Source organism: Triticum dicoccoides, chromosome 4A, assembly GCF_002162155.2.
Source record: "Triticum dicoccoides isolate Atlit2015 ecotype Zavitan chromosome 4A, WEW_v2.0, whole genome shotgun sequence".
Taxonomy (NCBI): domain Eukaryota; kingdom Viridiplantae; phylum Streptophyta; class Magnoliopsida; order Poales; family Poaceae; genus Triticum; species Triticum dicoccoides.
The window spans coordinates 466,658,193-466,679,865 of NC_041386.1; the positions used below are offsets into that span (position 1 = coordinate 466,658,193).

General features: G+C 46.6%; 2 protein-coding genes, 1 non-coding gene and 1 pseudogene across 5 annotated transcripts in view; 2 read left to right on the forward strand and 2 right to left on the reverse strand.

Moving 5' to 3' along the window:
• Positions 1-3,343, forward strand: part of LOC119286221 (actin cytoskeleton-regulatory complex protein PAN1-like) — a 22,459-nt gene extending 19,116 nt beyond the window's left edge. Inside the window, exon 8 of the mRNA XM_037565589.1 lies at positions 2,048-3,343. Within this exon, the coding sequence (XP_037421486.1) occupies positions 2,048-2,920 (873 nt within the window). The 3' untranslated portion in view covers positions 2,921-3,343. The remainder of the gene's footprint in view (positions 1-2,047) is intronic.
• A 2,802-nt stretch (positions 3,344-6,145) lies between these two features.
• TRNAA-UGC lies at positions 6,146-6,218 on the forward strand. The gene has a single exon. It is a non-coding gene; the product is annotated as a tRNA-Ala (tRNA).
• A 1,422-nt stretch (positions 6,219-7,640) lies between these two features.
• Positions 7,641-10,923, reverse strand: LOC119286222 (ELMO domain-containing protein A-like). 3 transcript variants are annotated; one of them, XM_037565592.1, is made up of 10 exons: positions 10,734-10,923; positions 10,221-10,380; positions 10,022-10,124; positions 9,574-9,686; positions 8,981-9,049; positions 8,740-8,855; positions 8,578-8,632; positions 8,447-8,480; positions 8,071-8,216; positions 7,641-7,986 (listed from the first exon to the last, which is right to left on the reverse strand). In XM_037565592.1, exons 2-10 carry the CDS (start codon positions 10,344-10,346, stop codon positions 7,885-7,887), a joined length of 864 nt encoding a protein of 287 aa, XP_037421489.1. In that variant the 5' UTR covers positions 10,347-10,380; positions 10,734-10,923; the 3' UTR covers positions 7,641-7,884. The 3 variants fall into 3 exon arrangements, with proteins under 3 accessions (XP_037421489.1, XP_037421487.1, XP_037421488.1); XM_037565590.1 differs by having other exon boundaries at positions 8,360-8,480; positions 10,734-10,921; XM_037565591.1 differs by having other exon boundaries at positions 8,360-8,480; positions 10,221-10,383; positions 10,734-10,921.
• Positions 10,924-13,607: 2,684 nt separating this feature from the next.
• LOC119283557 overlaps positions 13,608-21,673 on the reverse strand; it is a 77,089-nt pseudogene continuing 69,023 nt past the window's right edge.

Consider the following 21,673-nt stretch of genomic DNA (forward strand, 5'->3'; position numbering starts at 1 on the left):
TCTCTTCAAATGCAAAGCCTATGCAATAGCATTGCACCTGAAGTATAACACTAAAACAAATAGTGAAAACCCAAAAATCCGTGTCTTGAGAGTGTTTGTAGCATGGAGTCTTCAAAGACCTGTTGAGTCAAGCCAAAGGGGGAGAATCGAGAAGATGGTGCGACAAAGGAAGACAACACATCTGTTCGTGCGAGGTTGAGCCAGTTTCCTGTTGTTCGGTCTGATCTGACCCTTCACCTAAAAAAAGGAAAAAAAATATAGAATGTCATTATCGGGCACGGTTTCCCTCTCTAGCTGTCCGGTGATTCTTGATGGTGGTGCACCTTCCATCGGTGTTGTGTGCTCATCCACTAGTTCCTCTTTTCCGCTGCTCCTCGTCGTCATCTCACCTGCACGGCCTCCTCCGCAGCCTCTCTTGCAAACATGATGGCTCATGCATCATTGTCTGTTGTGTTCTTCCTAGCTTCTAGCTTTCTATTTTCCTCTGCGTCCACCAAGTCCTTTACTCTTCTGTGTTTCTCATGCCATGCGGGTCCACCAAACCATTCTATGGCAGCTTTCTTCTGTGGTCCTAGTCCTTTCTATACAACTTTTGTGGCCTTTCTTGTCCTTGTTGTCTTCTATAGGGATTTCATGGCCTCCTTCTGCATTGTCGTCGATCTATGTCCATTTTCTTTCTGCCGAGCTTCTTGCACAATGATTCATCCTCTTGATGCGTCATCTTCTTTTGACAACCCATCTTCTCTTGATACTTAAGTTGTATCTTCGCTTATGTTGCCACACACGATGAAGATGGTCGCCAGAGAGAGAGCCGCTGGTGGTGAGTCGCGAATCCTAGAAGGGGGCACAAATCGAGCTCCCCGGCGAGGCGGAAATGCGGGCGACAATGATGGCCTAGGCAGGAGATGCACTAGAGGATGACGGTGCTCAAGAAGATCAACCTGGATGCGCCGAGTGCAGCGGGGTGACGGGGACTCTGGCGGCATGGGAGGCCCCTGGTAGCAGTTGCCGGTCAATCTTGGAGACAATAGCCGAGGCGCCACGGCATGGAAGACAGTGGCGGTGGCATCCTGGTTGAAGACGGATGCGGCGTCCTTGGAGCAAGGCGAGTTGGTTTGCACAAAGGTGAGCAAGGGTGAGTGGAGACGTGCAGATGACGGGCGGGCGGCGGAGCGCCGTGAGCAGCAAGATGGTGGCCAGCCTGGGGGTCGACGGGGAACAACATCACCACTGGCGGTCGATGTAGGAGACGGAGAGTGGTGGACATCGTGGGAGCGAGTGCTTTGATCAGGAAGATTGGCTTGATGTAGGGTGCTGGTGAGTTACTAGATGATAGATATCCGGTGATGCTCGATTGTTGAGGCAGCGAACAGGAACGAGGAAGATGAATGGCCAGGGCGGATCCAATCAGCGAATAAGACAAGCATGATCCTGGTCATGAGCTTTCGATCGTAGCTTCGATCTAGATGGGATTGGGACAAGAGCTTCGAGCGGAAGATAGGGAATCAATCTAGACAAGACGAGACCGAAAAAAAAAGAAAGAAAAACGAGTGGGATGGCGAGTTGCGGCGTCCAGAAAACTCTCTAAACCTGGGCTTATGATACCATTTTAAATGAGTAACTTAGATTTATTGCACTGCCCAAGGGGTGAATATTACAAGGGACTTGGAGCACAAGGACATTTAAACTAATACGAATACGCAAGGCCCTAGACCTATAATAGTAATAATAATACTCCTTAACAGGGGTCAGGGATAGGTTTGGATAGATGTATATATAGGGCAATGGCCCACGTAGATGTCAGTTCAAACATATGTTATTTGCAAACTTAAGCTGAAAGTTTCAAACATTTATTATACCTATATGTAGCATCTTTTCCTGTTAATGTATTGCTCGATTTTTCTATGGAGGCTCAATTGATTCTATTTAACACTGCTAGCTATCTTTATCACCGTCTTTTCTGCCTACGTAGCACTGTAGCATTTTAGCAGTTATTCGTCGAATTACTAGTGATTTATGGCTAATTCTTTAATTTATTGACAAACAGGTTGCTCGAGCAGAGGCTGAACATGCCATGCAACTCAGACAACGTCTTGGTGGTGCTCCTGTTACAAATGGTCCAGGATCTAGTTCTGGTCCACCCATGATTACATTTCCATCAGGGCAAACAACTGCTGTGATGCAGAATTCAGAAGCAAGTCCAATATCTCCTCAGTTTCAGCTGGTGCATCCAGCAACCTCACCTCCCACCATGACCAGTGCTATGGGTGATGAACCCAAGATAACAGCAGCAGCTATGGCAGATAAGCTTGCATCTTTGTCATCTGGCCAGCAAGTGCTGTCCTCCATTTTCTCATCCCTTGCCGCTGAACAAGCTGCTTCCATAAATGGTGGTTCGTCTTCTGGAGAACTCTCTGCAGGGCCTCCCGGCTTTGACAGACCAAAGAGGCCTAGACTTGAGCAGCAGGCTGGTGATACAGGGGCTCCCCCTTTCTTTGCCCAAGTACCACAAGTGCAACAACAGATTGGAGCAGCACCTACTTCTCTTGGAAGCACACAGTCACCAGCACAGGCTAACCAAGTACCAGGTTCATTTGCACCGCCTCCATTACAACCAATGGTACCGCAACTTATGCAGCAGTTTAGTCAAAATACTGGAGGTCCTGGAGGAATGTTCGGAATGATACCCTTTGGGATGATGGCTGGCTCTATGCCACCTCCACTTCCATTGTTGCCGGCAGGTTTTGCAATGCCAAATGAACCACCTCCTCCACCTCCTCTGCCACCCATTCAGCAGCAGCAGCAGTCTCCACAGGCACCACAGCAATCTCCAACATCAACTGGATTCTTCCCAACATCAAGCACTGGGTTCTTCCCTCCAGTTCAGGTGCAGCAATCTCCATCCGTCCAACGGCAATGATGTTATATTACAAATGTCGGGGCATAAAGGCAGCACCTTGTGCTATCTTTGTACATTAACAATAATCCCCGAGTATTATCCGGTTAGGTTACAGGTCCTGTAGGAGAAACAGGATCACTGCCTACGAAAATAGGCGTACGGCTTGTGTGATGTATAACTGTTCCTTTTGGTCTGAGAAGTTTGCTCGATACTTCTTGACCATATGAAGTAGTTAGACTTTTCTTTGCATAGCACGTTAATTAGCTCAGAGACAAACAAATGGGTGATACTATTGCTTAAATTGTTGTTGCCCAATGATATTAACATTTTAGGGCTCAGTCGTAGAACTTACCGGTAGATGGGATCTGAACTGTAACTATTTTTCATATACTCATATTGCTCTTCACGTTTATTTATTATTATTTTATAATGTTTGTGCTGCAACTTTCCCCCCTTCGTTCATTTGATTACTTGTGACTCGTGTTGCTGCTAGTTTGATTTAACTGTGGTGAAGATTACACGCGATTCATTGTGTCAATGAAGTGGGGGCTTGCCGGAAATCCAGTGGGATACATGGAAGGAATTAGGATTTGAGGTTGCACAGGTCAGGTGAACTGAAATTTCCTGTGATGGTTGTGGTAAAACTTCCAAAAATAGTCAATTGACATGGACAGATGATCTATCCGGGTTCACATCAGCACTGGAGCAAACTGTCTCCTCTCAAAAATTGATACACACTAATTATTTCCTGGCACTAGATTACACATGCCCTAAGATAGGTTAGTCTTGAATAATCTCTACAAGTGAGAGTGTTATCTGCAAAAGATATTACATGCTACAGCTACAGCTGATCAAAGAGAGAAGTAAGGAAGGAAGGAGATTCAGTTCCCCAGACTAATTATGATTTTTGTTTGAGCCGCTCTTGGGAAATTTCCTCATGCTGGCGTCGAACCCCACCTCCACCGGCTTGCCGTTCGCCGCCGCCGGAAGAGTACCGCCGTTGACGTGGAACTCGTTGGTCTCCGTGCCGCCCACGGCCGTGGTGGGCCTGGGTTGTGCGGCCAGCAACAACCTCCTTGCCGCAGGACCGCGGCGACCCTGCTGCCACAGCCACGGCGATGCTGTTGCGTCGAGAGACACGGCGGCTGCTGTCGACGGCGTGAGCAAGAGGAGATGGAGCAGGAGCATGGAGGCGAGGAGGCAGGAGACGACGGCGACGATACTCCGGCGGCAGCCTGCAGCCTGCAGCTTAGTCGTCATGGCACTTGATCGAACCGTAAGGTTGGAGACTTGGAATGTGGTGGGAGTTGAAGAGTTGGAGGCTTGGAGCTGTAGTGTTGTCTTCTACGGCGCGCGTATATAATGCGTGTGGAGACCAGCAGCATGCGTTGCTCAAGTGCACGCAGCTTCCACTGGTGGATGGGAGGGAGTACGTGGGAACATGGAGTGAACATGTGACGCCACGTCTTATACTAGTCGGGGATGGAGCAAAAGGGAGTCACGGAGCATATGGGGCGAGCTGTGGGAACATGTCACCCCGAGATCTGGATCCATTTCTCCCGTTCCAGCCAGCCGATTCATTCATACTATTACTACCAATTCCGTAGAAACTAACACTAGCGTTACATAGAATATATGTGCAGCGCCCCGGTTTTCCAGTACGTTGCCACTTTACAATTTACATGCATCGAGTTTACACTGGCGAATATCACGGGAGGGCGTTGTTCGTTCGGGCTTGGCGGCTGACCATGTGAGGCCATCTTTGACTAATATCCACCGCCGTCCGGCCAAAATACCTGCAATCTTCCTCTTCTTCTGAGCTGATCTTTTTGACTGGTTTCATGTGATCAGATGGAACATTCATCATCCATTTTCTATGGCACGCAGAGCATAATATCAAACACAGTGTGACAATGCATCCTGCAGATTCAGATCGACTGGGGTAGCTAGCAAAGTGCTTATATAAGTATAGGTGTGGTAGATCGTGGAGGGGTACGGCCAACCGGTTAGTTACAAACGTATCATACACGGATGCACTGTTCCTTGCATCTGTAACCGCAGCAGCTGTATGGTCTGGACTCATCAAACTATTATTATCTCAAGAAACACTTTTTCTTTTTTTTTCAAAATATCTCAAGAAACAATGGAAAAGACATAGTGTACTGATCAAGTTTGGAAAGTTAATTCATCTCAGACATGGTGCTACAGTTAATCTACTTCTATATATGTTAATTGAACTACTAGTTAATTGAAAATGTGATGATGCTAATGACTAATGAGTGACACAATGCAGTGCCTATAAAATGGCAGTGATCTGATCTCCACATGGAACAAGGTTGGCCATGGACTATCTGCCCCCTCAGTCCGCAGATTTGACCGGCTAATTAAGCTGAGTTAATCACCCAGCATTTTCCTTGCATCGTTTCTCTCCAATCATTGCCACCTTGTTGGCCTCTTCTCTTGGAGTTGGAGACTTATTTGGATGGATCCGTGTTTCACATGCAACTGGTCAAGGACTCAAGGGGCTAGTCCCTCCACGGATTTGACTAGCCATTGGCTAAGTTAAACTGCCCTGGTGTTCCCTTTCCATGGCCAAGTTGCATCCAGACATTGTCTTGTCATTTTTCTCTTGGACCACTGTGAAACATGGCATATGGAACATGGGGCATTGGGTTTAACATAAGACTGGTCATAGTGGGAATAACTTAGCAAGTAACATAGCGCATTTCAAGACAGGTTTGCTTATGTGGCATGGGGTTAATGAGAAGAGAGATGTTTGGAGTAACATAATATGTTACTGTAACATAACGCAATCCAAAGCAAAATGAGTCTATGATGTAATAAATGCTATCATCTATGATACTACTTGTATGTTACTTTGCACTATGAATGTAGTAACAAAGACTAGTGTCATATGCATGACACTAGTCTAAGTTACTCCCCACTATGACTAGCCTAATATGATACTTAGCATTGTTAGGAGCGGCAGGAGAGCTAGGCACTTATTGTCTGCATTTAAGTCTTTCTAGATGGTCACAGATTAGAATGGGGCTTATATGTCCTCTCTTTTGAATTTCATTTCCTTCTGGAGAACTATGAATTCGTATTGAACTCCTCTATGACACTGATGCTCTACTGACCTATACTAAAAAAACAACAGACGTTGTTAGAACAAGAATAGGTAACACAGGAAGAGCTCATGAAATTATAGTACAAGTACAAACCAATAGATACTGTTGTGTAAAAGGGGATGTAGCTCAAATGGTAGAGCGCTCGCTTTGCATGTGAGAGGCACGGGGTTCGATCCCCCGCATCTCCAATCTTTTTGAACATATTTTCTTCTCTTTTTCTCATGATGAAAAAACATCACTATTTTACAGTTTTCTTTTTTCTTTTACTTTGTTGTATAAGGGGGGGAAAGAAGGTGCATTTGGTGTATATATTTTGGATAGCCGCCAGGATGATCTTTTTGAACATATTTTCTTCTCTTTTTCTCATGAAAAAACATCACTATTTTACAGTTTTCTTTTTTCTTTTACTTTGTTGTATAAGGGGAAAAAAGAAGGTGCATTTGCGAACCAACCTCTGGTTGAGATGGTTAGGTGGACAGTGGTATCCTTAGCCCACCAGGGTTCAAATTCTGGTGCTCGCATTTATCCTAGATTTATTTCAGGAATTCCGGCGATACGTTTTCAGTGGGAGGAGACGTTTCTGTCGACTACGAGGCGTCTACGGTGACTTCGTAAAATCTCAGCAGTCTCTCGAAGGCGTTCATAGGGGTGAGTGTATGCGTGTTTATATGAGCGTTTGCGTCTGTACTGTGTTCAAAGAAAAAGATGCATTTGGTGTATATATTTTGGATAGCCGCCAGGATGTGGATTCGTACAAATTTCCACATTCCTTCACAACTTGTTTTTTTTTGTGTCGCGGAAACACACCACTCGAGAGGAGGCAGCCAAGGGCCTATGATCTTGCAGCCATCAACATTGAGGTGCCACTCCTACTATCTTTGACATCAGCTGTTTGTCTGGTACCAACACTAATATAATGGGTTACCTTCTGTCGTGACGTGATGGCTTGAGGTTCGATATAATGCTCGAGTTTATTGTTTTGCAAGGTAACGCGGCATACATTTACTCCCTCCGTCCATAAATTTCTTTTCTAAAAAGGTTGCCAAAGGGAAGTGACCTTTATACTACTTGGTGACAGGGGCATTGGCTCCTGTTTTTTGAAATAATTCAAAATCGTATTTCCAAGTTCAAAGAAATTTTAAAAAAGAACTCCGAAAACTTGTACATATTCACGATGGATATGTGAATTTTCGTTCAAAAATATGATTTGCAAGCTGCACAAAAAAAAGATCCCGGCCCAACAATAAAAAAAATCATTTTCATGTACACATTTATTTTTTTTTGTCTACGCCACACATGACAGTATATTGTTATGAAAATTTTCTTCAATGTGTTATATGTGTATTTTTATATGCACAATTTTTTTTGTGTTGTGGATTTTAATTTAAGTCCACATAGTGCCCGTCCACCGTTGTGCATTTCCGTTATACTACCTCCATTCCTAGATTTAAACTACCTCCATTCCTAAATTTAAACTGCCCCAATGTCTTATATTTAGGAATGGAGGTAGTAGAAGCACGCAATAGACATGGAAGGAATAAACTTAAAATATGATTATTATTTTTATTTTGTTCTAATCTTCTATTTCATACAAATATTACAAGTTCCCAGAATAAAACACTCCTGCAGATAACTTTTGTAACAAACACTTGCATGTGTATCTTTTGCTGCACAAACACTTACAAAGCGCTTGATGCCAAAACCTATAGGAGCAAGTATCTTTTCAAGGTATCGCATATGAACCGAATAGGTAATGGCCAGTAATCTTTACATGGCGGCCCATCTTGAACAACAATAAAAGAATTAGCAGCATATTTGGCAACCTTCCCCCTTTCGGGTAAAAAGCAAATAATGCTATCTCCTTAACATTCTGAACGATGGCAGATTCTGAACGCTTGAAACGCCTCCAATTGTAAGCTCTTGCTCTAACTGGCCTAGTGTGGACTTCAGAACCTCCTGATAGTAAGATTGAACAATGATGGTAAAGGAACAAGAAACCATTAGCATGCACATAATGCATCATGTATAAAGAACGCTCACGTTGAATTCCATATAACTAGCTCTCCTTGCAAGCCACTGAGCATCGAGCATCTGAAAAGCTAGGCAGAAAAGGTTATCGAAAGCCATCTCGTCATCTTCAAGTAGTTGAGCAAAGCCAACTCTTGCTTTTGAGCTCCTCCTATTTTCTGCAAAGAAGCAAAAAAAAAAAAAAATGCTGCAGTTTCTTCACAGGTTGATCTGCTTAAGGAACCAGACTACACATGCAATCAAGGGAGAGTAGATTTAAATTTAGATAAAGCATTTTGACCAGTTATTGCATTCACTTCACCTGATTGTAAATCCAGCATTTGAACTAACATATAAGATATATTTACGCCAGCTACTGCAAAAGGATATTCCCATTCAGCTCTCTCACCATCTGCCTTGTGTAATAGCCGATGAAAGGAATCCTGCATGTTAAGCAGGTATTCAGCATTTAACCAGATTGAAATACCAACTAACAGTGGATTTATAAGGAGTAAGTGCCCATGATGAACAGAAACATACTGGGTAATTTCTTGCAAAATATATTAGATTTTCCAAGGACATGAATCCCCCAGACCTGCAAGCATCGGATAGCTCATGAGAACAGTCATCTCAGTTCAAGTGACGTTGAAAGAGAAAAACAGCAGATAGCTTCTTAAAATATGAATAGTTGAAAAAATGAACCTAAAATCTGTTGCTGGGTCAGAGTTCTGCCAGCCCATTTCCTTCCATAGATCTGATTTCAGAGGAGGAAGTTCTCGGTTAGGATAAGCCAATCTCCAAAGTTCTTTTAGTGCATCCTGTAATGGGAGAAGTGGCATGCCGTTCATGAATATACGCATATTAACATATTAATGATTTAAACTAGCATTGACTTGCTCAAGAGCAGAAAAAACGCCACATAAACTAGATAAAAGATGAGAACCTGGTGCTTGACAGCGGAACAATCAAATGGCACATTTAATCTTTGTCTCAAGAATTTTAATCTCTCCTCCTATAAAGTAAATTAAAACTGTCAAAAACATAATAACATGTCAAAAGAAATTAAACAAATGTAAACACTGATATAACAATAATGTTGGTGGCATTGCTTTCCTGAAGGAGGTAGAAATTAAGCACACAAGTCAATATCCAAATGATAAAGCACACATGCAGAAAATAGCAACAAATGTTCCATCAATATGCCACCATTTTGTTCATGAACGTAAATGCGGAATTAAGTAAGAATATTTTCTGTTGTTCACACCCGAAAAGATATTTAGACGAGGGGCAAATTAAACGTTGTGGGGTTCATGAAACAACCAAGTCCTCCAAGAACTTAAGATGTTATAGGCAGGATGGGAAATTGTACCCCAGTTTTCAGCCAAAGGTATCAAATATCTCTAGGAATGTGCATCAAATTACAGGTGGCGCTTAAAACACTCCTACTTCATAAATTTGCACTTACAATAAAACCTTTCTGTGTTCCATATACAGCATTTCAAACAAAGAACACAAAATCTGCAGGTGCCACAGTACCTGTAATGGACTGAGGTGAATTAGCATTGTCTGTGCATTTTGTGAACTTTGGGGAGCACAGGAGCAACCAAAGAACCTTGCTAGAAACGAACCAAACTCCGAAATAGCATTTACTGCAAAGAAAAGCAAATCTTCAGAGCACGAAAAGCCTACAAGGAGGTAACGACAATAGCAAGCACAACATATTATTCAGACAGGTATATCGGCGTAATTTATGCATAAATGAGATGTCAAAAGAAAATTACGCACAAATGATTTCAGCTTAATTAAAATCCTCACTAGCTTATCAGAACCTACACAGCCAATGTTGCAAAAGGGAAGATCATGAAACAAGCATATGTTTTGAAGAATAGGGTACATTAGATTCAAGTGATAGTGAGATGATTGTTTATTCTCAGGTAATAAGTACAACATGTAGCCTTTCTGGATCAAAGCTAGTGACAATTACCTATCTTTCTTGCAGACTGAGTAATAAAAGTAGATACAATATGCACCCAATGAAGGCACTCGCGTGATTTTCCATCCCAGAAATCTGGTATAGGCTCATAACCCTTCAAGAAACGCAGAATCAAGGACATTAGAAAAACGCAGAAAACAAAAACGCTGTCAATAACCTCAATTCAAGCGATTCAGGGGACGCTACTAACCTCCGATTTATTCCCCTGGGCACTATTTCCTAGAAGAGGGGCTGTGACAGATTCCGGCATTGTTGTTTCCATATGTCTCTCTCTTTCTTTCTCGGCAGGCCTCCTCCTTATAGCTTTCGAGGCCATTCTACTACTCAGATGATTGCGAAAGGCATGGTACCTGCTAGACAACAAGTATAGAACAGTGTGATTCATTCCACTCCATCCAGCAGGAGATAAACAAAACCTAGAACTCAATTACATCAAGCAATAATATCCAGTGACAACAGCTTTAGAGTTTAGACCTCTCATTTGGTCCAACACGCACGACCTAATGAACAAACTCTACGGAGCTAGCCAAGATCAGCTCCTGGTTGTCGCCGAGGAGACGACTAATGGGACAAACCCTACAAGGTTACGAGTTCCGCATCTACTTGGGGGGTGAGCGGTCGCAGATAAGATGGAAGAGGACGAACTGCAGCTAGAGGGAGGGAGACGCTGCATCGCAGCGCGTGGGTTGGGGGACCTGCTTACCCCGCGAGCGAAGAGTGTTGTCTGGCAGGGGCGATCGAGATCTGCCTCTGATTTTTCCTTGTGCGGAGTGGGACGGAGTGACGACGGCGCCGGGGTCGGAGGAGGGGAGTCGTCCTGGCTGCCCTGCGCGCCGGCGATCTGGACAGGATAGGACTCTGATTTTCTTCTTTGCGTTAGGGGTGTTTCTGACAAAATGTCATTTGACCTTGGAACAAAAATACTCCCCCGTCTTCAGTGCATAAAAGGCCACATGGTCACCTGTTCGCGCCACAACGCCGGTCATCTCCCCCTTCAGGCTTCAGCGACCAAAGCCGTCCACCGACTTTCTTGGGCGCAAATAGGGGCGTTTTGCGAGCGTCCTGATCACTGCCATGTAGGTGTTGTGACACATTGGACTTACCTAAAAACCTTTTTCATGCTCTTTCACACATGGTGTGGTTGTTGTGCATAAATGATCGTGACCAGGTGAAAAGATGGTTAGCCCGCTTCAATGTGACGCAACGGCTGGAGTTGGTTTCTCGAGACGACGTGTTCACATTGAAGTGGCATCGCCCATTTTGTCATGTGGTCAGCGTTGTCCTCTCGTCTGATTACATCGCACGGCATCAATCTCAGTCGCTGCGGCTCTGGGCTAACCTGAATGCGACATGTGAAGCGGTGCATCCGTTTGAGATAATGCACGGGAGAGTCTTAGATGGGTTTGGGATGTCAGATACGTGCGTGACAACTATCTAACTCCCGCACAGTCTCCTTGATTTGCTTTCGGTTTGCGGGAAAAATGATGTTCAGACTTATGCATGGACGGATGAGATACCGCATTAGATGATAAAATGCATTTAAGATGCCCTATCCGAACAAATGCAGATGATATAAGGATCAGCATTGAAAATGCCCTTACACAGTTCTGTATATATCTTCCATTCACTGTCTATATGAATGTGGACACATAAATATGACACTATTACATGTAGCGATCATTCATTGTTTTCCGAAGAAGATTGGATATGTTATAGAAGTTCATCATAAAAAGCACGTCATACATAATAAAGTTTACATTGAGGTCTTTAGAGCACCAAACTACTACTATCATCGTCGGAACGAGCCGCCGACACGTTGGTGTCGTCGTTCCCCTATCAGAGACGTCGTGACCTTGTCGATGATAACCAAGAAGTCTTCATGTACGTGCTCCTAAAGACCATCGTCCCGGAGTCGTATTTGTCGCTGTCAAACCTTTGAATTGATCTTAAGCAACTAATACCAAATCTCGTTGTCGCAGACGTACGATGAGAAATCCTAACCTTACTGCCCCAAAGAGACAGCAAGAATCTATGCCAGAGTTCCGTCGAGTACGTCCAGCTGGACGAACTTGACAAGGATCAAAGCCCAGATGACAAAAATCAAAGAAGAAGCTCCACTATCCACCCAACTGGCGCACCTGCGAGGACTAAAAAAACTAAGCAAAACTACTAGCCGGAGCGAAGGCACCGGAATCCCTGTCCCCGCCACTGGCAGTCGGAGCGACATGCAGAGGGGTGTCGAATCCATGGGGTAGTTGGCGAAGCCTGGTTGAAGAGTTTGCCCTAGCCACCAAAAAAAGAGAGAAAATTTGGAGAAAAGGTTGACTAAGTTTTCAGAGTACACCTATAATGAATAAATCAACAAAAACTGAAAAAAGCAAAAGGAAATCTTAAGTCAAAATTTCTAAAATTTGACCAGGTTTATAAAAAAAGAGTTTTGATGTCCACAATACAAAATTCTGTGCGACTTAAATTCAGACCAGAGTCAGTTGTGACAATAGTGTGCAAATTACATACCCTTTTGTATTGCTTTTTTGCGGTGAGTCTTCACCTTGTTCTTACAATACTAGAACGGTACATATGCGTTGCAACATGATGTAAATATTCTAATATGTTAATTTATAATTACGTGTCCATGTTACACATTTGCGTAAATAAATGTGTATCAAATCTTGCCCACCTGATGCAGTTTGTTAAATAAATTAAGGTTATTGATTAGCATACGACGAATGTGTCGAGAAAGTGCGGGATAGGGCAAACAAAATAGCTGAATGAAAAAATAATGGAGAAATGTGATGGGAGGAAAAATAACTGATTGACGAAGCGTTATGCCGACAGAAAAAGAAACACTACTTTTTAAGTAGTAGAAGATTTCTTAGTTAAGCTGATTTATGCACCTAAGGGCATCTTCAACATGCTGTAAGTCTTATTGGTAAAATGTTACCAATATGAAATGAGGAAAAAATGTGATTACTTTTTATTTTACTTTGAAGCTTGTACTGTTGGTTAATCTACATACAATTTCGATCTCTCTACTCATTTATTACATGCTACGTCATTACTTTGTCATAGGTAATAAGTTTACCAACATCTATGTTACAACTGCGAACCAATTTGTGATTGGATGGGTTATGAGGGCAGTGGTATCCTCATCTCACCAGAATTCAAATCCAAGACTTGACACTAGTACTCGTATTTTTCTGGATTTATTTCAATCCTTCGGCGATGTGCGTTCGGTGAAAGGAGTAAGCCTGGGAATAGTTTGTAATCCAGATTGAATCCAGCCCAACCCATACAGGTATAGGGCATCAACCAAACCAAACCAGACTAAATAGTGAATGCTACAATCCAAACCAATCCAAACTGTACGTATTTTCAAGCCAAACCAATCCAAATTATTCACCCGCATACAGTCTGAAACTGAAGTTTCAAACCAAGGGTGTGTCCGATTACTACGGGAAGAGAAGAGAGGCGTTGGAAGCACATGTTACTCACCACAATGTACGTGCATCGTACATAGAACATCCTATAATGCTAGATATAAGTACTGTAGTTGACTATAGCTGAACTCCATCCATCACGGGTTAAGGAGATCCTGTTTGCACTGTCCGACCTCGTCGGCCAACTCGCCGACGCCGTTGAGCGGGAAGAAGTAGCGGTACACCTCATATAGCGCCATGCAACTGTTGTATATCATGCGGTCTGACAATAGTTGGGCAGCTCGGCCACCGTGTGCGCCACACACAGCCCGCAGTCCGCCGCCTTGATGTCCCTGGCGCAATACCCAAGCCTGTAGATGGTCGTCATGGTTCCGCCGCCGCCGCATCTGAGATGCACCGTGTCCGTTGCCAGCTCATTATTCGCGTCGTTGCCGGACATGAACTTCCCCTGCGCTCGGTCGAAAGTGACCAGGTCCATGCCGGTGGTGTTCTGGGTGTTGAGGAGAAGGCTTAGCTTGTGGCCCGTGCCCGCACAGCCGCGGCCACGCAGAGCGCTCAGTCCTGCCGGGGGACATTGCCGCAGCACTACACAAGGTTCCAGATTGCCGAGGAGGAGGAGCAGACGATGGCCGTGTCGTAGTAAGCCGAGGCTCGCGAGACGAGCGCCCAAAGAACTTGGTCGACGCTGGTCTGTGTCTCCGTGCTAGTGCAGTACACGCCGATCAGGTACATGCCAGAGCACGGACATATCATCGAGAGAGCAGGAGCATGGTCGACACCGGCAGTGGAGAAGACGAGGAGGACGTTGCCAATGCATGCTTTTTTGATCCGGAAGGGAATCTGGTCGCTGATTTAGTTCTCAATCCATGGGTTGGAACGGTTTGAGACCGTTTGGTCTATGACCAGACCAAACCAGACCAAGCCGACAATAGGAAAAACCCAAACCAAACCAGTCTACATTAGGAGGTCAGCCCATTTAATCCAAACCAAAGGAGACCAACTCGAAAACCGATCTGAAACTATAGTTTCAGTCCAAACCATTCCCAGGTTTAGAGGAGACGTTCCGATCAACTACGAAGACACCTGCCGACTCAGTCTCTCGAAGGTGCTCATAGCGATAGGTTGTGTATGCGTGTATGTATGTATGTATGTATGTATGTATGTATGTATGTAGACACGATGAACCCGCGACTTGTGCAACGACCATGCGTTACTTGATGCAATGTTTGTTCAGCTTTGATGATTAGATTTGCAGAAAGCACCTAAAATGCATAAAATCAATAGAAAATGAGAAAAGCATAAAGAAAAACTACCCTTTCCCCTTCTCATAAAACAGACCCTTAAGTTTTTCACAGGTCAAAATTCCTCAAGTTTAATCAAGTTCCTACAAAAGGTTCACAATAGCATATCAACATCAATCAATCCCTCAACTATTCCATTATTGATTTCACATCAAGCAATTCACAAAGTATCCAATATATGAGTTAGATTTTCAGAAAACACCTAAAATGCATAAATCAATAGAAAATGAGAAAAGCATAAAGAAAAACTACCCTTTCCCCTTCCCATAAAACAGACCCTCAAGTTTTTCACAGGTCAAAATTCCTCAAGTTTAACCAAGTTCCTACAAAAGGATCACAATAGCATATCAACATCAATCATGTTGGGAACGTACTATTTCAAAAAAATTGTCTACGATCACGCAAGATCTATCTAGGAGAAGCATAGCAACGAGCGGGGAGAGTGTATCTACGTACCCTCGTAGACCGAAAGCGGAAGCGTTTACTAACGCGGTTGATATAGTCGAACGTCTTCACGATCCAACCGATCCAAGTACCGAACATACGGCACCTCCGCGATCTGCACACGTTCAGCTCGGTGACGTCCCTCAAACTCTTGCTCCAGTTGAGGCCGAGGGAGAGTTCCGTCAGCACGACGGCGTGGTGGTGGTGATGATGAAGTTACTGTTGGGGAACGTAGTAATTTCAAAAAAAATCCTACGCACACGCAAGATCATGGTGATGCATAGCAACGAGAGGGGAGAGTGTTGTCCACGTACCCTCGTAGACCGAAAGCGGAAGCGTTAGCACAACACGGTTGATGTAGTCGTACGTCTTCATGATCCGACCGATCAAGTACAGAACGCACGGCACCACCGAGTTCAGCACACGTTCAGTCCGATGACGTCCCTCGAACTCCGATCCAGCCAAGTGTTGAGGGAGAGTTTCGTCAGCACGATGGCGTGGTGACGATGTTGATGTTCTACCAACGCAAGGCTTCACCTAAGCACCGCTATAGTATTATCGAGGTGGACTATAGTGGAGGGGGGCACCGCACACGGCTAAAAGATCAAACAGATCAATTGTTGTGTCTTTGGGGTGCCCCCCTGCCCCCGTATATAAAGGAGCAAGGGGGGTGCGGCCGGCCAAGGGAGAGGGCGCGCCAGGAGGAGTCCTACTCCTACCGGGAGTAGGACCCCCCCTTTTCCTTGTTGGACTAGGAGAGAGAGGGGAAAGAGGTGGAGGAGAAGAAGGAAGGGGGGTGTCGTGGTTTTAAGACTGACAGTAGAATAGGGGGGTAGGAATGTAGAGGCAAGATCCTAGCTATGGAGGAGTTGTACACACGAGTTTTACGAGTTCAGGCCCTTCTCAGAGGAAGTAACAGCCCTACGTCTCAGAGCCCGGAGGCGGTCGACTGGATATATGTGTGTGAATTACAGAAAGTGCGAACCCTTGTCCCAGAGGAGGGGGGTGGCTTATATAGTGCGTCAGGACCCCAGCTCCCCTCCATTACACAGGGTTCAATGTTCATAAAGGAGGAGCGTTACTGGTAAGGTTCGAAGTAAAGTGCTATAAATGTCCATAAAGCTATGGTTTAAACCCCGACCGTTGCGGAGTGAAGGGCTTCTCATCTTCTGGTGGTCGAGTGTCTTCAAGGTGGTCGAGTGAACACATCTTCTGGTGGTTGAGTGGATGATGGTTTCTCTTCGACCGCTTCTGATTCTTTGTAGAGATGTCCTTGGGGAGGGTATGTTGGACAGATCCATGACCCTACCCTAGGTACATAGCTTCATCATTAGCCCCCGAGTGGATCAGGGTTTGAGTGAGGAAGGAGTTGGGAACACTTCCGACTCATTCTTTGTGCTATGAGCATATCTTGTTCTGGAACAATGAACTGAGGAGACGACGTCGGCTCCTTTTTCAGTCGCCTTAGTCCATTCTTAGTTTTTGTCGAGTGAATTTTCACGGTAGAATTCCGAATGATAATGTAGAAGACGTTTTCAGTCTGGCAAGTTGCTCTGCTCTCCGCGGATTTTGCGGGATTCGAATTTTGGGAAGCGCGCCGGACGGGCGAGACCGTGGTAATCGGGACGGATTAGGCAAGTCTCCTCGATCTCCGTGCCACCTTTTTCGCCATGTACTACACGCGCGACTGTTGCGGGATTTGTTTAGATTGTCTGGGTCCACCAGTCAGTCACTCGGGGAATGACCTTATAAAAGGCACCGGACCAGGCCTCTGCCTCGTGCGCTCCCATTCTCTTTTCTTCTTCCTCCGACCTCTCCGCCATGCTCGCCTCTGCTCTCATCGCCGGACCCTCGCTCGAACTCGATCTGTCGCCATGGGGAAAGATAAGACGGTGGCGCTAGAGCGCGCGAAGAAGGCGACCGCGAAGGCGAAGGGCAAGCGGACCAGCCGGGGCGGATCCTCGTCGAGATCCGGCCTGTCGCCGGGCTGGATCCAGGGCGACTGGATCCGCTCGATGATCAGCCAGGACGACCTCGACGACCTGGTTGAGGGGGGACTGATCCCCCATAAGTCGGCACGGCTCCCGGGGAACGAGACCGAGCCACAGCCAAGGGAGGGTGAGTGCGTTCTCCTCGCCACCCACGTAGATCGCGGATTCTCATTGCCTTCCCATCCTTTCTTCCGGGGCTTTTTGAACTTCTTTGGGGCTCAGCTCCACCATTTCACTCCAAACACCATAGTCTATCTGGCTGCTTTCGTTTCAATGTGTGAAAATTTCTTGGGTTGTCGACCGCACTGGGGTCTTTTCAAACACATCTTCACCTGCCGCTCCCAGTCGGTCAAAAAGCCAATCCAAGTGATGAGAGGACGCAAGTGATCCAGATGTGTGGGGGCCTGGGGATCCAGGTGAGGAGCAAGAGCACCTTCCCAGCAATGATCCTTCCTGATTCGGTCTGGGGCTGGCAGTCGACTTGGTTTTATTGCAAGGACCAGCCGACCCCGGGTCGGTCGACTAGACTTCCTCCCTTTTCTTTGGCTCAAGTGGAGAAGCCCGCCCCCCTGAAGGTGGTTCCAGAAGAGAAGGCGCAGGTCAAGGTGCTGGTCGAGCGGGTCGTCCAACTCGTCCGCGACGGGGTGACCGGGATGGACCTGCTGGAGGTCTTTCTCGGTCGACGCATCCAACCGCTTCAGGCACGTGATCATCCAATGTGGATGTACTCTGGGCTCGAGGATTCCACTCGGATCCACCCGGAGGACATCAGCGAGGACACCTTGGAGAAGTGGCTGATGGGGATCACCAGCAACAAAGACAACCCTCGAGGGTCTAGGAGGGTGATTCCATTCGACACTCACGTCAGTCAGAGCAGGTATGATTCTATTTTATCAAGTATCTTTCTGATTCACTGTGTGACATCTTGTTGATGGTCGACTGAATTTCTTTTGATCGTTGTCTTTTCAGGCCCTCATCGACATGTACTCAATGCCCAACGGAGTGCAGGAGCAAGACGTCGAGGAAGGAGTGAGCGGGGGCGAGAGCGGTGAAGGGTACTCAGGTGCCGAGGAGGACGAGGAGAGCGACGAATCGACTGATGACGAAGAGGTCGACTCGCCTCCCCGCAGGGAGAGGAGATCCAACCATGCTCATGACCCGGCGAGCGCTCAGGGCCTGGTGGCCGCGCCGATTGGGCAGTCTTCGAAGCGTCCCAGGACGTCTTCCCCGACGCCGATTGAGAAGGCTCCGAAGTAGCCCAAAGTTGTGCCGCCTCCAGCGCCGAAAGCACCGAAAGCCACCTCCTCCAAACTGCCAAAGGCTTTGCCCAGGATCAAAGTGACCGTCCCTACTATCTCCGGGTAATCATCTGACTTGTTCTTTTCGTCGACTCAAGTAACAGAATGTAACCGACTGGATGCGGGTCTTTGTAGTGCTGCTACGTCAGGAACCTCTTCTCTCCAGTACTGAGATGAGGAGATGGAAGACGCAGTTACCTCTAACCCAGGTAGAAACTCTTATGATCTTGTTCTTGATTCCTTGGTCGATTGCATTCTAGTGGTTCACTTGGGGTCGAATGATCTGTCTTGCAGCTCCACCCAACATCATCGATCTTCCAGATGACGATGAAGATGTGGCTCTTAAGCCCAGGAAGAGCAAGAAGGTAGCAGCTGGCAAGATGTCTCGGCAAGGGCCAACAACAACACCACCCGTCCGTCAACCTGAAGACGCGGGCAGGGCCTCTATAACCTTCGCTGCACCCTTGTCGAGTGAGCACCCGCACCGTCGACTGCATCGGTGATTCCTTCAGTCGTCCAACTCCACGCCACGGAGCTCCAAGCTGCCACACCTGGGTCGTCTGCTCTCTTTTTCACCAGCTACCCCGTCCCGGACAACCAGTCGGAAGCGGCTGTGGAAGCCATCCGACAGGCTGACGTGATGATGGAGCGGGTGAATACGGTGCATGAGAATAGCCAGGCTGCCTACGACGCTAGTGCTGCTCTTCGGGCCAATGTCCAGGTAAGTAGACTTTCCGATTGCTCTTGTTCTATGAAGATATGCTACCTGGAAAATTTTCTTCTACACAATCTCCTGTTGTTTGCGTCGAATCAGAGCACCCACTGGGTGTTTTGTTGTCTCTGGTAGTTGCGTTCTTGCACTCGGTATGGGCGAGTGGGATCTGAACCGGTGGGGGCACGCTAAGTGCACCCACTGGGTGTAGTCCCCGAGACCGCGGTCGACTGCTGGCAGTCGACTAGGGTCTGAGTTCTACCTTCGTTTCTTTTTCTTTTCTTCCACTCGGCTCAGGCGGACCGACCGAGTAGGATCTGAACTGGTGGGGGCATGCCAAGTGCACCCACTGGGTGCAGTCCCCGAGATCGCAGTCGACTGCTGGCAGTCGACTGTGGTCTGAACAACTTTTTTTTTGGACTTGGTCCGGGTGGACCGGTCGAGTTGGGTCTTAATCAGCGGGGGCACGCCAAGTGCCCCCGCTGGGTGTAGCCCCCGAGACCGCAGTCGACTGTGTGCAGTCGGCTGGGGTCTAAGCGAACTTCTTTAGGTTTTATTCACTCGAAGTAAACAACCTTTGATCTTATCGACTGGCCCGTCTTTTGCCTTCTGCAGAAGTCTTGTACTCTTATTTCCAAGTTTGCTGAACTTGAGGAGAAGCAGAGGCAACTCAACCTCGACTTGGAATTGGCCCAGCAAAATCTGAAGAAAGCTCAAGACGAAGCTGCTGGTATGGATGGTAACTAGCTGTCAACTAACTTCCAATATATTTCTTTGATCTCTTGTTTGATTCGATTGCTTCTTTGCAGAGAAAATGAAGTTGGATCTGGAGAAAAAGGACTCGGACCTCGCCGCCACGCAAAAAGTAGCTCAAGATAAAACTGCTCTCGCAGCTTCAGTCGGAACGCCGGAAGGGGAGGTGAACAAACTGAAATCTTGCCTCAATGAAGCTAACCGTGAAGTGACTAGTCTGAAGAAGGACAAGGTTGCCCTGAATGAAAAACTGGAGTCCGTGATCCGCAAGAGGAATGACACGGAAGCTTATCTGAGGACTCTTGCCAAGAAGCTCTATCTCACGCTGGAAGGTATTTCTTTTAAACCGACTGTGTTGATGCTTGTGATCGGATCCTGCTCGGTCGACTCACTAATTTTTGGCTGCAGAATTCTGCCAAGACTTCGATGAGGAAACTGGAAAGGTCGAGACGGGTCTGGACCCTATCGCTTCTCTAGTTTGCGACGAAACTGCAATGAATGTGCTCCAACTGGAGTCCCACATCGCCAGCGCCACAAGCTACCTCATGCGCCTGAAGGAGGTAGTCTCCCGAATCGACTCATCGCTTTGCCCAAGGGCGATGCTTTAAAATGACCTGGAATCCCTGATGGCTCGACTAAACGGGATCCCTGACCGAGTGCAAGAATGGAAGAAGTCCTCCGCCCTGTGTGGTGCTGACGTGGCGCTATTCTTGGTGCGAGTCCATTGCAAGGAGGCTCGTGAAGACAAGCTGGCTGCGATCAAAGTCGCTAACACCAAAAAGCATGACTTCCAATCCTTCATGGAGACTTTCATTGCTGCCGCTGCTCGGATCACTGATGGGATCGACCTGGACGCATTCGTCGAGCCTGCTAGCCCTCCTCCTGCCGAGTGAACAAACTTATGAGACTTGAATCTACTTTAAATTTGCCTCGGAATGCCGAGTGATTGTTGTAACCGTTAAACTCCTTCGGGCTTGATGCCCGAATACTTTGGATTTTCTGTTTGGAACTTTAGGATTTATCCGAATTTGGTTTATCTCCGAATGTGCTTTCGTTTTGCCTCCGAATGGACTTTGTTCACTGCTCGGAATAGTCTTTGCGCTGGAGATGCAGCTCTGAAGTGGTGGATCCAGTCGACCTGCGCTTCGTCGTCCTTGCGGATAGGGATGGAGCGCACGTTGTACTTGTGCCGTAGCTCCGAAGGAGAAGGTTGCAGTCGACCTGCACCTTGTCGTCCTTGCAGATATGGATGGAGCGCATGTTGTATTTGTGCCATAGCTCCGAAGGAGAAGGTTGCAGTGGACCTGCACCTCGTCGTCCTTGCAGATAGGGATGGAGCGTACGTTGTAGTTGTGCCGTAGCTCTGAAGGAGAAGGTTGCAGTCGACCTGCACCCTGTCGTCCTTGCGGATAGGGATGGAGCGTACATTGTACTTGTGCCGTAGCTCCGAAGGAGAAGGTTGCAGTCGACCTGCACCTCGTCGTCCTTGCGGATAGGGATATGTTTCGAACTTAGGAAGGTACTGGAGTGCAGCTAAGCCCCCGAGTGGGAGGATTGCTCTCCACTCGGTAGGATTTTTTCGAACTTAGGCGAGTATTGGACTGCAGCTGGGCCTCCGAGTGAGAGAACTTAGGCGAGTAGTGGACTGCAGCTAAGCCCCCAAGTGGGAGGATTGCTCTCCACTCGGTAGGATTTTTTCGAACT